Genomic DNA, 17,006 nt, shown 5'->3' with positions numbered 1-17,006 from the left:
ATTAAATGTGTCTGCCTGTGTTCGTGAAGCTTCTAGGGCCGCTGAGGCACAATTTGGTTCCACAAAGTTTGAGATAACAAAATATAGTTCTCTCGGTCTACTAGTAGCTTTCTCGATCTTATCTGTTAGGAATTTCGATTTGGCTTCAAAATTACCCTTTCTATAGGTTATTTGTGAAGTCTTAATCAATTCTAAGTTATTTTGGGTTTGCCTTTTCCTCCATTTTTTTTCCAAGGATCTAAGCTGACTCCTTTTTTATGACAAGTTCTTGGGAAAACCATGAGTTGACCACTTTCTTGGGTTAACCTTGTTGAGAAGGGGCCACATTTTTACATACATTATCCATAACCTGTGTGCCTTCCTTAAAAAATACCTCACAGAGCAACGAGGGATCAATTTGTGCAAATGCCTGCTTTAGTTCGTTCCCTGATATCTTTAATAATTCTTTTGATTTGCGCAATTGGGTAAACATACGATTGTCTCTCTCCTCATGCAATCTCTCATTTGCTGTCATTCCAAACATTCTGGCATCATGCTCAGACCAGGAAAGTGAAAGAATATTCAAAAAATGTATCATTTCCCCTCTGTATAACAATACATCAAGGCAGTGACCATGACTATGAGAGGATTAAGTTACCAAAGATTTTATCTCGTGGGCCTCCAGGATCTCTAGTAATTCCTTAGCCTCAGGGGAAGCCACATCCTCAACCCAGATATTAAAATCACCCAGGCAGAGTAGTTCCTTGTGTTTGCTCCCAATATCTAAAAGGAACTGATCCGATTTTCCCAGAAATGTTTTTGCTGGTCCTGGTGGTCGATACCCAAACAGAATTTTAATAGTTCTTGTTGGGGAACACCAAATACATGCATGCCCAATCTGAGTAGAATCATCCCAATCTAACGCTTGCAAATGGGACAATGATAATAACCGCCACCCCGCCGCCCCTCTTTAATGTCCTATTTATAGTCTGTATAGAATAGCCTCGAGGGACTAGTAAATGATACATAGCTTGTGACGTATGATTAAACGAGGTTTCAGTTAGGAAAATACAATCCACAACATGAAATACAATAAAATCATGTATCTCCATGGCATTCTTTACTGCTGACCTAACGTTCAGCAAAGTTGCCTTTCACGGTCTCTCCTTTCCTTTAGAATGGGCAGGTAGAGATTTCCCAAAGGTCTCCCTTCTTTTAATCCCCGATTTCCTAATTTGATCTAGTGTGCGCAAAGAAAGATGCCCTCTATTCACATCCACCTCCTTTAATTCGCTATTCGTGAAGACAATCATTATACCTAGGTCCTCCAGAAATCTGTATGTACACAATGTGAAATACCTAAAAGACACACTTAATTATATACCTGTATTATTGCTAAATCTAATGTTTATCGGGCAGGATCTCCTGCTGAACGCTGCAACCGGCCGCAAACAGGCAAAAGCAGGCTTTGTGTCAGCGAAATGGACATTATTTACAAGGGGGTCCCAGCAGCAAAGATGAGGGGGGCTGGAATATTTCTCAACCGCCCAAAAACAAATACAAATGTTGCAAGCAAAGTTTAAACGGTGCACACCTTTTAAACCTAAAAGGACTAGTTAAATATTTTCTGCAGAGTACTATCCTAACAAGCAATTTCACAGGCATCCTGACCAGAGATTCAAGTGGTGTTGTGGTTAAGTTTCTCAACCCTGGTCTTAACGCAGTGGATTTGAATCCCGTCTCAGCAATGTTTAAGCAGGTGAAAAGCACTGAAAGACTTAAAGGATGCAAAGAGGTTTCACGGGTCTGAGATCTGGGCAGGCAATGGCCAGCACTGATACCATAGAAAAACTCGAGAAGTCTAATCTTGCACCAAACATAATCTGCTCCCCATTTACCCCTACCTGAGAAAATGAGGATTAGCAAAGTAGCAACGTGGGTTTGTGTGGCTAGTGGGCACTTAATCTGCCCTCTACCCAATTCAGTTGGGATGCTGATTCTCAAGTGTATAACGTTTCCACTTACCAGCATCACAATCTGAGCCCTTTCTAGATTGTATGACAATTCATCTGTGTTATCACTTTGATATAATAAGTTGAAATCTGACTCCGTATTTTTGAGATCACGTTATTCCAATCCTATTGTGCAGCCATCGGCATGCTGGGATTTGAAGTTAGTATGATTTTATTCTATTTATAAGTATGGGCCTACAAGTTTCAGCATGACAAGATAAATTGGGCCTCATTACGACCCCGTCGGTAGCCGTGCCGGCAAAAACAGCACGGCTGCCACCAGAGTTGTGTTTTTTTCCAGCACCTGGCTTTGGGGAATTACCGGGGCATTACAGCCCCGGCGGTAACGGAAGCCATGCGCCAGAAAAAGTAACTCCACATTCCCATTCGAGTCTCATAGGACTCAGTGGGAATGGTGAGGACGGAAGCACTGGCACCTTGTGCAACAGTATAGTGGATTTTGTGGAAAACGTGGCCCCAAAAGGTTTGTGGGTGCGCACCACTAAGATAACAAAAGCTTACGTTGATTTTAGCAGTATAGGGACGGCTACAGCCGTGTGGTTAGACTGGTGATTTTCCACTGTCACCTGTGTAAAAACTGAATCTTGAAAAGGTGCTAGCCTCACAGACTGCGCTCAGTCATGCATATGCCACAACAGTGTGGTATTATTTAATAAGGTTTCTGAGTTTGGAGAATGAATAAGTAAATATGAGAGACACCTGGTAAGTGTTTAGAAAGTAGTGTTCCTGTATTTTAAATCCAACAAAAGACAAAAGTATTATTTCCATACATTGTAGTCTCAAAAAAAAAGAGAAAAGAAAAAGTCGTGCTTTGACAACCAATTAATCATACATGATAGGAGCTTTGTCACACTTGATTATTTGCACATAAATTAGATATACATTTAGAAAAGGAACTTGGTCACGCCAACACATGTTTCAACCTTACTAGGCCGTCTTCAGGGCGTGAAGTTACTAATAATTAGTGCAATAACCATAATCTGTGGGCAATCCTAGTTTGCAGAGAGAGTCTGAAAGGTAAATATTTTAGTTGCAAGTAATTGCAGTTCTCCAACATAATTTTCCGTTATGTGTTCATGCCGTATTCGGCTAAATTGCAATACTGCGACGGTTGTTTGATGCCGTCGGGCAGTGACTGAAGCATCGGCCGATAACGGAAAATTATGTTATTGCACTAATTATTAGTAACTTTATGCCCTGAAGACGGCCTAGTATGGTTGAAACACGTGTTGGCGTGACCAAGTTCCTTTTCTAAATGTATATGTAATTTATGTGCAAATAATCAAGTGTGACAAGCTCCTATCATGTATGATTAATTGGTTGTCAAAGCACGACCTTTTCTTTTCTCTTTTTTTTTTTTGAGACTACAATGTATGGAAATAATACTTTTGTCTTTTGTTGGATCTAAAATACAGGAACCCTACTTTCTAAACACTTACCAGGTGTCTCTCATATTTACTTATTCATTCTCCAAACTCAAAAACCTTATTAAATAATACCACACTGTTGTGGCATATGCATGACTGAGCGCAGTCTGTGAGGCTAGCACCTTTTCAAGATACCGTGTGCAACAGTGCCGGTGCTTCCATCAAAGTCTGCGGGCGGGTGCTGTCCCGCCCGTAATGTCTGACCTGGCCGCCGGGACGGCACCTGCCCGCAGAACTCAGAGTATGCCGATCCGGTACCAATGGTGCCGGTAGGCTTACCAGCAGGGTTGTTAGCGGACCGGCACACTCGTAATGAGGCCCATTGACTAAGAGCCTGAACTGAATTAAAATGTCCCTGATGTCCTGTATGATGTGATGTGGATTCAGAACATGTTACAGTACAACATATCAAAACACAATTATCTGGCTTTATTATTTTATTGTTGGCAAGCTTGCGGAACTATAGTCGCAACTAGGGATGCAGGATACCAATGAAGGAATAATACGAACATCTCTTATTCCTTAAACTTTAGCTGTGCTTCAATAGCACTCTAGACCTGTGGCTTCATTTAAGACTGAGTTTCCCACATTTTTCTGTCATGCAGGGTCATTACGAGTTGGGTGGTATACAGTAAAAGTGGCGCTCAAGGAATTACTGCCACATTTACCGTTACGCCGAATTATGAGTCAGTGGTAATACCATCGGCGGTAATACCATAGGCAGAATTACCGTCAATGCTATTACCGCCGATAGCACAAAAGCTGGGTTACCCTTGTATCACAAGTTGGGATATGGCACTAATACTGGGCATTAACCTAGAGAGGCAGGAAAATCAGTGCAGGGTTCAGAGAGGAAGAGGAGGAGGAGGAGGAGACGGTGTGGAAGTCGAGCACCCATAACAGGGTCAGACCGTCACAGACATTCAGCTGGTAACCCTGTACCGGCTGAACAGGGAGACCATAGGTGATCTGCTCACCATAATCTGGGGGACATTGAAAGCAGGATTAACATCAGAACAGCTGTCCCCCCCCCCATTGCTAAATCTAGTGTCTGTCCTGCAATTCCTGGGAACTGGCACCTTTCAGCACTCCGTGGCCATGTCGCAGTCAACATTTTCAATCATGCTTGGACAGGTGCTGGAAACCCTCCTGTGCCATGTGTCGCAGTATTACTCCGTGCCCACCACTATAATAATTATTATATTATAATTATATAAAAAAAAATATTATTATATAATTAGGATACAAACCTAATTATACCACAAAGTGCTACACAGCACCAAAGAAAAGTAACACTGGCAGTTGTTCAGCCAAGTACTCGGGTACATGATGCCATCATGTAATGGATGCAACCAACAGAAGCCCGCTGAGGTACAACTAGCCAACCATCAGGACACATGCATGAGAGCAACATACAGGCCTAAAACAGGCACCATGGCATCTTGACATTACAATCACAGACACTACAAATGGCAACTACTGGAAGTGAGCTGAGTGCATGGGGAAACACAACAATGCAGATAATGATGGATTCCACCTGCACATACTGTGATAGCAAAACATGTGGTGCAAGGAAACTCAGAATGCATGGACAGAATGTCCATTACCATGCTGTAGTAAATGGAAAAACATCCACAATGCACTGTGACTGACACCACTGACCTTTGTGCTTGCAGGTGTCTCTGGATACCCACAACTCCCGTGGAGGTGGCCTACAATGACGCACACAGCAGGACCAAGCTCTGTATTGAGCAGACCTTTGGCCTTTTGAAGGCCCGTTTCCGTTGCATGGTGTGTAGGCCTGAAAAGGTTGGCAAAATTATGCTTATCTGTGCCATGCTGCACAATATGCGCCTCGAGATGAAAGTCCCTCTACCCCTGAAGTGGACATGCCACCCCCTGATGAGGCAGATTAGCAGCCGGAATGAGGTCAGAGCTGGACGAATGGTTTGCCAGGAACACATGGGCAATTTTTTCTGAGCACATTTCTTTCAACATGCCATGCATCACTGTATATATTGTTACATTAAGCATTAAACACATGTACACAAAAAGGAATGTCCTGTCATTGCTACAGGTGAAAGAATGTTTAATGTGAAAATGTGCAGACACCCAAACACACCCGCACCCACCCCACAACACCATCCCCAACACACGCTCACTTCACCTCCCCATAACACACGTCTACCCCACCCCCCATCTCCACAACACCATCGCCAACACACCCTTGTGCCTATCTACATATGTCCAGTCACTTGCGTAGTCTCTTTACCTTGCTGGTGTCCCCCAGCACCTTTGGGGGGAGCATGCATACCGAGCAGCGCCTTGAGGCGCTGGGCAACTAGCCCTCTGTGGGGGTGACTGAGTTAGACTGCTCTGACTCAGGCTCCCGGAGGTGTTGCATGGTGGCCTGCATGGTCTTGGTAAAGGCTGAGATTTCTTCTGTTCATTCCCACACCCTCTGTCAGTAGACAGTTATGGTGGCAGATGTTGCAGCCGGCTGACTTTGATCGAGGTCGATGACACTCACAATCCTGCGTGTGGCACCCTGGACACAGTCCCGGATGGCCTGGAGGTGGAGGACCTGCATGTCGACAAGTGTCTCCAGCTGCACCTGGCACTGTTCCATCACGTCCAGCCTCATCAGTGCATCTTCCTGTGTGGCATGGGAAAAGGGTTGAGGGCTATGGAGATGACTGGGGCTGAAACACAGTGACCCATAGAACCTGTTATCTGAGTCACCCTTTGTCTCCTGGTCATGCTGCCCATGATGCTGGCTGTCTCGCTCAGTTGACAAGTGTTTCATGGGTCTGTTGGTTGGTTGGATGCACAGTGCCTCCCACACGCCTGCCAGCAGCTGGGTCCCCATTCATGTCCACATTGGCTAGCTGTTGGGGGCAGTTACAGGTGCCAGGGGTGCAGTCCCTGTGACTGTGCCCCCATCACTGCCAATAGGTGCACTGGCAGGTGTGGTGCGGCTGGTTCTTGGTGTCCCTGGTGTCACTTGCCGTCCCATTCGCCTGCCCTTCCCATTGCTGGGCCTTGCAGGGGTGGTGGGTATTGGTGCAGTCCTGGAGGCCTGCCCATGAGATGTTGATGGCCCTGCCCCTCCTCACCCTCCCTCCCTCCTCTTGAGTCGGATGCAACCCTGTTGGGTGAGAAATGACATGCTGTGAATCAATATGCATACTTGTACGTTGGCTTGCTAGTCATACATGCCACATGGTGGAGGGGCATCCCACACATGTGGATTGAAGGGTATGGTTGTTTGCAGGTCATTGTATATGACCACAGCAAGGTGGGTGTTGTGGCTGCTGAGGGTGTACACCCCAATGGCAGGTCTCTTTGCTCCTTGTGCTGCCAAGATGGCCTTTCTGTGCAGTTGGGCTGTGGGTCCACTTTGGCACTTGGTCAGGGGAAGGCAGAGGACATTCACACTCACCAGATTGGTCTTGGCTGCTGGCTCAGCTCCACCGACTCCCTCAATCCCCTCCATGTGGAGGATGGAGCTGGCCTTCTCCTCCCACATGGTCAGGAAAAGGCGCTCTGCGTTGCTGCATCCTAGGGCCAATGATGCTGCTGTTGTGAGAGGAGGCTGCGCACCCTGATCTTGAGGTCATTTCATCATTTTCTGCAGGCCTCCCCATCCCGGGGTACTGTGCCCACAGCTATCTCCTTCTGGCAGATGGACGCCCAGATGGCTGACCTACGCTGGACTGATGTTTTGCTATGGCAGCTAGCATATAGTTCTTCTGCATGGGCTACTACCTCATTGTGAGGACCTGTAGCTCTCCCTCACTGAATTTAGGTTTTCTGTGCCTCTGTTCCGGCACCTTAGCCATGGATCTGTCCTGGGACAGGATTCATGTGTCCTGTTGCTATGGATGGCTACGGGAAGTGACAGAATCAGATTGGATTGACTTTTTCAAAATGGCCACCGATGTGCTTCCCGTTCTGGCATTGACGCAGTAACAGTAATTGAGCCCGATACAGGCAGACAGAATTACTGTTACTGTCAATGGTGTGTGCATGCTCCCGACAAGTTCTAATGTGGCGGTAATTCCACCAGAGACCACTGCGATAACAGTAATTCCTCTAGGTGGAATTACTGCTGTATTACCGCCCAACTCGTAATGACCCCCATTGTCTTTTTCTGGCCAGTATCTGTAATGAGCTGCAACTCTTTTCAATGTCTATGCGAGGCTCTGCTTAGAGCCAATAGGAGCAGATAATTTAAAAATATGCCCTGAAAGTGTCAACATTTAATTGAGGACTAGCACAATTCCCATCAAATGTGGAAGGTCCCTTTAGGGATTTTTAATCAACCATGCATGTACAAGAACTGAAGAGCAGAAATGCCAAGGAATGTGAACACCAAGACCTTAAGGGCCTTAAACCTTCTGTGCCGCTAGGCAAGTGCCTAATGCGTCTAATGGATATTTTGGCCTGGTCTGGGATGGATCTTACGTTTAAAGACTAGCCATTTTCCTACAAATTTAAAAGAATGATGAATGTCAATACAGATTGAAAGGACTTCGCAGTATTCTTCAACTTTCTATTGATATGTGTTCTGCTGGCATGCTTTACAGTGCATGAATAAATACTTTGCCTCTATTGGTCTCTTGAGTATAGAAAACACTAAACTAAAATCATTGTTTGCCTTTTTGCATTTTTGGGAAAGTTTGTGTTAAAAAAAGTATGCTTTTTCTCAGCTTGATACACACCTTGTAGACGGACATTTGTCTTACTTCCTGGGTGCAGTTGGTATGCCGGGTCTGACAGCTTTGCTTGGAGTAAAAGAAAAGGGACATGTGACTGCAGGGGCCAATCAGACAATGGTTGTCAGTGGTGCTGCTGGTGCATGTGGCTCATTGGCTGGTCAGGTAAGACTATATATTTAAATTCAAAACAGATATGTACAATCTATACATGCAGAGAGATGCAACAATGTTATTGTAGGACAGGGTTCCTGTTTTTAGAGAGAGAAACACATACTGAATGTGTTATCAGAGTTCAACTGTACTAGCCAGGCATAAATGTAATTCACAGCATTATTAATTGATTTCATGCCATGGATTCTACACAAATTGCATACAAAAGTTTCTCAATGTCCTATATATGATAGAGCACCTAGAGAGCTTTATGATTAGAGTGAGTACAATTGCTACTACTTATTTAGACATGATTTTACTCAGCTGAATGAAAACAATACATAATGGTTCATTAGGATCATAGCAGAAATGGTAAAAAGAGGCAGTATTTCAAATAATACCTCTTTTTACTTTCCCACAGGAAAACCTGCTTGAAGGATGACGCCAATACCAAGTATTTTCAGTTAACTATTTTTTTTAGTACTATGCACAAGTATATGCAAATTTAAATTCAAAACTGGGATCTTTCCACAATATGTATTAATAGTAACCAGGATGGTCTTCTTCCTCCACTGGTGTCGATGGTTGGGCCTTCAGGGTCCCCTTATGCCAATGTCCGAGTCTCTGCAGTTCCTTCACATCCCCTGCTCTGGCATTGTGGGCTTTCTGGTGGACCGAACACTCTTGATCTGTTGACTATTGAATGTTGAGGGTTTTCCAGGGTCCGATACCTAACAATTGACTTTGCACAAGTACTGCATGTAGATGGTAGATGGGCCTGTGATCGGGAGCAGCAGGGAGACTAGAGAAGGGTGCCTGGGCTAGACTGAGTGTACCCTGCATTTCTTCTCCTTCGCCCCTCTAATCAGAACATAACCTCCCTGTGCTCGTCTCGTTCCTCTTCCTACCATCTCGTCTTGCATAGGGTAGACTTGGCCCACTAAAACCTACCTATTCTTGGTATCTGTGCCCTTGTCTTCCTCACTCTCTCCTTCAGTTTTTGATCTTCTTTACTTTCTCCTACACCTTCCTATTACTCTTTTCGTCTGATGTTCTCACCTCCTGCTGACTCCTGGGTTTCATCACCTCCTGTTCGCCCCTCTCTTCCATCCCCTCCTTTCTACATCGAGCTTATGATATCCTCTTCTCCTCCTGAAACTGTCCTTATGATAGCCCACCACCTGTTCCCGTCTAGATTTTCACTATTCTCTTCAGCCTCTTCCATTCCTGCCACCTCTCACCTTCATTTGTTAGCACCACTGCCTTGGTCTCGTTTACTACCACCACCCCACTCTTGCCCCTTGATATTACCACCTCTGCCTTGATCTCTTCTTCTACTACCAGATCCTCTGTATGTAAACTCTCCACTTCGGATGTTACCACCTCCTCCTTGGTCTCTAATACCACCACCACCACACTCTGTTCATGCCCCCTTCTTAATGTTAGCACCTAAACCTGTATCCTGTTTACCACCGCCTATCCTTTTTCCACACCTGCTCTTGCCACCTCCACCATGATCTCTTCTATTACCACCATCTCCTCCTGTCCATTCTCATGCCAGCCCCTCTTACTTCCTTCGCTTTCCTGTCTCTAGGCATCTTCAAAGATGAGCGTCCTTATCCTGCTGTCGTGGCTTCACTGGCTCCCCGGTGCCAGGGTCGTGCTCCTCCCTTGCGCTCGCTCCGGGCCAGGGGTTCCCCTCCCTCTTTCTCATGGCGCCCATGGTCTGTGCTAGGTTGCCGTGGGGCTCCTTCTCTGCCTGCCCGCAGCGAATGGATTTCTCTCCGCCTCCCAGCACTGCATGTCCTACGTGCTTAGAGGTTGCCATGGCGCCTCCTCGATGCCTGAGCGCAAAGATGTTGTGCTACTCCCTCACGTGACCCCAACCAGGAAGCACTACAAAAGCCTTGGCAAATTGCATGATGGTGCTTCTCAACGTTCCTGCGAGTGGTGTGTGGCTCGTTTTATCTTGTTTCTCTGCTTCTTGTGTTTTTTTACCCCTTGCTGTGTTCTACTGAATTTCCTCCTAGATTACTCTTGGCTTTAGAAGGCTTGGTGCTTTGACTTATCGATTTGTGGTGTTTGACCTTTGTTTTCTTTGGATTGCCCTTCTGTTTTGGCCACTTTTAACTTGTTTCTTTTGTGTGTTTTTTTCTCCTGAATATTGCCAGTGGAACTGTTCTGCACTGGGAACATTGACTGTGAACATTTACCTTTTACTACATTTACCTTTTACTACTGATCACTGGAATTGAGTTCACCCAGAAACTGTTGTCCACAACACTCCCTTCCTTTCACAGGAGGGCTCGCCTCTTTGTCTACAGCTGGTGCTCCCACTAGGTAGGTTTATTCACCTAGCTCACAGGCACTTAATACTCTTTGCTAATAGTGAAGTTAACCTTATCCCTTTTGTTTTTCTTTAGCTACTGGGATACACTTCTGCAGTTCCAGTCCTCGCCTAAGTCACCAAGAACTGGTTAGGGAGTCTTGTATTTTCTCTCTGACTGGTGCTTGGGGATAGAGGTATATCCCACCCGGGAATTCTCTCGTTGACTCTTGACACCTGCCTTCTGCCCTAAGCGGCAGGGGCTCATTACGTTTATACTGTGTTCCTTGGGTGGTGTCTTACACTAAGGTTCTAAACCTTTGAATGTTGATTGAGTGATAGCTGGCATTAACCACCTGAGGAGGGAGAGCATGAATGTCTTTCCTTATCTGGATGACTGGTGCCGGGATTCTGGGATGACCTTCTAGCACAGTTCCAGGATAATCTGCTATGACCTGTGATTGTCTGTGATTGTAATTCCTGTGTGGGTAAATAAAGGCAACCCTGGAAGTATGGTAGACTCTCTTGGATTGAAAACGTAGATCCTTTTGACTCCCAGGCCTCTAACTCAGAAGTGGTCATATTAAGCCGAATGTTTGACTTCAGATCTTCTTCAGAAAATCCAGTGACTCCCAGCATCTTCTCTTCTGGAATAACACTCACTGGATCCTGAAAAACTAGAACATCCTCACTCTCCCCGATACGTGACAAGGCATCCGCTTTGCCATTACGTACTCCAGGATGGTAGGTTATGACAAAATTATATTCTGCGAAAAACAATGCCCAACAGAGTTGTCGTGAGGACTGAGCTTTTGCATTGCATAAATATTGCAGGTTACTATGGTCTGTAAGAACCGTCATCGTGTGATGGGCCCCTAATAAATGATATCTCCATTCTTTCAAGCCATTTTTTATTGCGAGTAATTCTTTATCTCTGATAGTGTAATTTAACTCTGCTGCCGAGACTTTTTTAGACCAAATAGCCACTGGGTTTAATTGCCCGGTTCCCATATGCTTTTGTGACAATACTGCTCCCATGGCAGCACTGGAAACGTCAGTCTCTACCACAAACGGTAAGTCTGGCTGTGGATGTCTTAACACTGGAGCACTTGTAAATGTATTCTTTAAAGTCTGGAAAGCCTCTTCTGCTTCCTCAGTCCAAGCAAATGTCTTATGCTTTCGTAGTAGTGAAGTTATTGGGTGAACTAACTGAGAAAAGCTTGAAACAAAGCAGCAATAAAAATTGGCAAGTCCCAGGAAACTTTAGACTCCTTTCACCGACGGGTGGAACGGCCAAGTTAAAACTGCTTCTCCTTTTCTATTGTCCATCTGAATTCCCAATGGTGGCAAAACGAATCCCAAAAATTCCACTGAGGTCACGTGAAAAGAAGATTTTTCCAATTTTATGTACAACTGATGTTGCCGTAACTTCGTAAGTACTGCTCTAACATGGGCTATGTGTTCCTGGGCGGAGGCTGAATGAATTAAAATGTCATCAATGTACACCATGGCACACATATCTAATAATTCGCGTAAAACATTGTTCATAAAATTCTGAAAAGCAGCTGGGGCATTTCATAAGCCAAAAGGCATCACTTGATATTCGTATAATGCATACTTAATACGAAAGGCGGTTTTCCATTCATCACCTTCTTTCTCACCAGATGATAAGCCCCCCGAAGATCTATCTTCGTAAACATTTTTTATTTTTTTATTTTATTGTAACAATTAGATGTTTACACAACTTTAATTACAAAAATACATCAATGTCTTAGCCATCTTTCTCAAAGGTGATCTATATAATTTCAGTTCAATTTCTTTTGATTCTTTACAGAACAGACTTTCTCATAGAGATGGATCCGCTTCTAAGATATTTTCCAAAAAGTCCACCAAAGCACAGGTCAGTTTGGCATTGTTTCCAGCTATAGCTGTGTGCCACCAATCTTCAGTGTTTTGATGTGTTGATGTAAGATGCTGTAGAAAGAATGAACGCTGGATGGACACATGACTGCATGCAGTGATTAAATGCTTTAGGGATTCCGGTTCGATCTTGCAGAACCTACGTTTATTGTCTGATACTTCTTTAAAATGTCTCGACCACATCATCTCCTTTGTTTTATAGATGTTTAGGTGCAATTTTAGAAATTTATTGCGATGAGGCATGGATGGAAATCTTTCTAGATATTTTGGTAATTTATCTAGTTTGTTGCATGTTAGGCCTAGATTAAGTGAAGAAGGCATAGAGTTGCGTATTTCAGTATTTGTTATCCAGTGCCATCGTCTGAGCTTTTTTTTAGCGATTTGCGGCATGTCTCTTACATTTGCCCAAGAAATGTCAGTGATTGTTAGCATCTTACATACTTTCATGGCCCAGATGCCTAAGATTCCAGTATATGGATTTTCAGCCGATTCTTTTAGTATTTCATAGGCAGGTGCAACACTAATAAGGTTCATTTTGCGTAGAAGAGCAATAGATTTCCATTGAATCAAGCCATTTAGAAGGTCCAGACCTAATTCTTGTCGTATTGCTGCAATAGAAATATAGGATGATAGAGCCAACACTCCTTTCCAGAACTGACCTTCAAGGATTGCCCACATCCGATTATCGATATTTAATCCCGCCTCCGCCCCATATGTTAGAGCAGGATGACTTTCTGCCGATAAAATGTCATTATGGTAGACAAGAGGAATTTACCATATTCGTTATGTAGACGTTTGCCTTGCAGTGTGAAAGATGCCATACAATGCTTCAAATCAACTATCCAATCTTGTTCTCTTATGGATGTGTTGATTTGGATCCCAAGGTATCGTATCATAGGGGCGAAAACTTTTCAACGATTTTTTTTGTGTTGTCCCAAATGTCACGATCTTTGATTTCGCAGCATTGATTTCAAGGTCGTTTGCTTGTAGGTAGACGACCAGTGCATTCAGGAGACGTTGTAGACCAATCTCAGTTTGATCGAATAGCACAATGTCGTCGGCGTGTAATGCCCAGCTTATCGTTTGATTGTTCAATTTCGGTGGAAAGCAGCGGATGGTCCGGAAGGCGACGGGCAAGTCAATAATATATAGCTTAAACATCAAAGCTGCCAGTGGGCATCCTTGTTTGACTCCATGTGTTGTTATCACCTCCCTTGCCAAATGACCGCTGTTGTCAGTGCAGATTTATATTGATGTATCTTCATGTAGGGCCATAAGAGGCTCAAGTAAGGCAGGAGGACAGGCCCATGATGTAAGTTTGCTCCACAATTTTGTATGGTTAATTCTGTCAAAAGCTTGACGCATATCTATGAATGCCACGAAGATTTTCTTCTTGTTCTTTAGAGTTTCCAGCTTTAACAGATTCACTATTAGAAGATTGACTTCCGTACCGACATCTTTGGTGAAGCCAGTTTGGCGGACATCTAGTAAGTTCTTGTTTGCCGCCCATGCCGCAATTTTCTGTTGTAGACAAGTAGCAAAAAGTTTGCCTATTATGTCCAAGAGGGCAATAGGGCGATATTTGGCAGGATTATCCCTATTGCCCTTCTTGAAAATAGACACGATGACCGCAGATCTCCATGAACTAGGTATTTGACTTGACACGGATATTGCTCTAATAAATCCACAATAAAGTCGGCCCATAGCTCCTTTTTTTCTTTTATCATGACATTCGTTAACCCGTCAGGTCCTGCAGCACGAGAGTTATTTAACCGTTTTATAAGTGTGAGGAGCCTGTAGCTGGATTCGCACACGTCCCAGGGTTCAGCTGACAGGGTAGGCTTTATGATGTCACGTGCCGAAGTGCCAGCACAAACTTTCCTGAAATGGTCTTCCCAAGTTACAATGGAGATGCCGTTGGCCAGACTTCACTCTTGGGAGTTATTCAAATTTAAAATGTTCCAGATGTCTCTAGATTTACGTTGGATTATCAGTCCAAGCATTGATTCCACATGTTCTTGATCTCTGAGTATTTTGAAGGATTTTAGCCAGTTTTCGATATTTCATTTTGCAGATTCTGATGGCACCTTCTTTGTCGGAAATTGTGCTATTTTTATTTTTTATTTGTCTGATGTTCTTATGCATATGTTTTTTCTTCTGATTGACCTCTGCACTAAAGACGTATTTTTTTTGTTTTTGATGAGACTTTGATATCACTTTTTTGTGCAAAATTGTGTCAGTAGTGGGGCATAATTTATCTTTTCAGCGACAGTTGTTAACTCATCCTTTAATCGGTCGCTCAGCTGACAGATGTGATGATCTTTAAATCGGAGCCGATTCATAGCCTCATTTACTTCTACTGGACAGTTATAGTGATGCATAATTAGAGCCCGCTCCAATACGCAAGTTAATTCCAACAGACTGTGGTCGCTGTTGTCAGTCTTGCGTATTGCCATAGTATCTACTTTTGGCCAGAATGACGAAGAGATCCAAATATAGTCTAATGTTTTTTTACTTTTGTCTCGTTGCCAGGTTGGTCTTGGAGGGATGTCTCCGTGGATGTTACCATTAACCATCTCGCAATTCCTTGCTTGCATAGTCTCCATCCATTTGTCTCCCCTTGTATATATCGTGCCCATTTCCGATAAGGTTCTTCATGGTACTTCGAACCATGAAAAATTAAAGTCCCCACAGATTATTATTGCTATATCCCGGCATAACATTAAGCATGGGTCAATTATGGCTGTAACTGCTTTAATAAAACTTGCAGAGGAAATCATTCCAGGATTCCAGTATAGGTTATTAACCAATATCTGCAGGGACTGATTCGTTGAGACCGATGTTAAATGTAATAGGGATCCTTGTACAAAAATATTTGGCATATACGTTTTTACGATCTCGCAGCCATAAGAGTTATTTACCATAGTGATCAATCCGGAAAAAGGTCTTCCACAATGATTTTTCTTTGCTTTGTTTACCACAATGGTGTACCCATCTTTTACCGGGGTCTCCATCAGCCAAGTCTCTTGGAGACAGATTACAAAATTATTTGTCTGCGGGATAGGAAAATCTTGGAACAGGTGGATAAATCCTCTGGTGTTCCAGGATATTATCCCACATGTTTCCTTTCCCATAATTGATGATGGTTATGCTTGGGGGACTTTATGAAAATCAACTCGCCTTGCGATTTCGACTGAGTCTTTCTGAGTAAAATTCATTGGAGACCTAGAGGTTCTTACAGAAAAGTGATTGCTCAGTTCGTCGCGTCCGTGTTCATTTGATGTATTTAATTCTGTTGATTTCGGGACTTGTTTCAGGCTTCTCTCAGATTGTACTTCGAAACTATACGATAGAAGTTTGTCTCTTGCTGCTAAAAGGGTTTTTTCCACAGCTGTTGATCTAATGTGTAGAGAAACCTTATCAGCCGACTTTTCAGAGATGCATTCGACAATCAGTATGTTTTCTGTAGTTATTGTGCGTAAAGACGGAATGTTATGGAGTAATTTCATCACATTTTGTCTGTTTAAATTGACATCACTATGCTCAGGGAACAGGTTTTCCACCCTGATTTTCCACGTTTGCTGAGTTATCTCTGTCTGGTGCCTTTCCTGATTTTTAGTTTTCATTGTATGTTGTTTTTTTAATTGAGCGGTAGTCATTCTTGGGTTCAGATTTTGGGATGGATTCCAGCTTCTCTTTTTCTGTGACATCTTGGGCCTAGCGGTAGGTGGTTTCGGTATAATGCCTTTTTCAGCATGGACTGAGGGTAACGTGGAATCTCTACATGAGTTCAACTTCTTTTTGTTTCTTTGTTCAGCCAATCCAGCCAGAGTGGTAACCTCTTGTCTTCTTTGTGGCCTTTCTTCAGCACTTATTTCACCATTGGGAGTTGCTGAGACTGCTGAATCAATAGAGTAGGTGGATAAATCGCATAAGTCCACAGAAACTTCATCGTCCTCTGGTTGTTGTGTAACAGAGTCTAATCTTGCCTGCTTTTTTGGATTTTGCCTTTGGTTTAAAGATGGCTTTATGCTGTTGGGCTGACTCTTCTGCTCCATTGGTTGTGCCTTAGTTGAGTTGTCAGATGCTTGGCCATGTGGTGCATGCTCAAATAGGCCAATTTTATGGGGGGTTGTCAAGTTTCTTACAAATTGTTTGACGTTGGTGGAAGGCTTTTTTTTAAAAAAAAATATTTCCTGCCTTACTTAAAGCAGGTTGTTGTTTTTTTGCAGTCATCTTTGCTGTTGTTGCAGTGCATGGAGGAAGATTCTTTGCCGAACCTGTGAATATGTTAAAGGTCATCTTCTTCACAATTGCAGACATATCTGTGGTACGGCACTAGAGTTCTCGGGTACTTGTATTTGTTAATTTCCAACATTCTTATTTCTTGTAATGTCTTCGCAATTGCATTCATCTGATGGCACCAAGGGAGCTGCCAGGACGCTGCTTT

The 17,006-nt window shown here is 43.6% G+C and overlaps 1 protein-coding gene across 6 annotated transcripts in view; it reads left to right on the top strand.

Moving 5' to 3' along the window:
• Positions 1-17,006, top strand: part of PTGR2 (prostaglandin reductase 2) — a 1,213,270-nt gene that overhangs the window by 536,767 nt on the left and 659,497 nt on the right. For all 6 annotated transcript variants that reach the window (XM_069638758.1, XM_069638763.1, XM_069638762.1 and 3 more), the window contains one exon: positions 8,152-8,322. In XM_069638758.1, the coding sequence (XP_069494859.1) occupies positions 8,152-8,322 (171 nt within the window). The remainder of the gene's footprint in view (positions 1-8,151; positions 8,323-17,006) is intronic.

Source organism: Ambystoma mexicanum, chromosome 14 (assembly GCF_040938575.1).
Source record: "Ambystoma mexicanum isolate Mex_15411 chromosome 14, UKY_AmexF1_1, whole genome shotgun sequence".
NCBI classification, from domain to species: domain Eukaryota; kingdom Metazoa; phylum Chordata; class Amphibia; order Caudata; family Ambystomatidae; genus Ambystoma; species Ambystoma mexicanum.
This window is presented reverse-complemented; position numbering and strand designations above follow the sequence as displayed.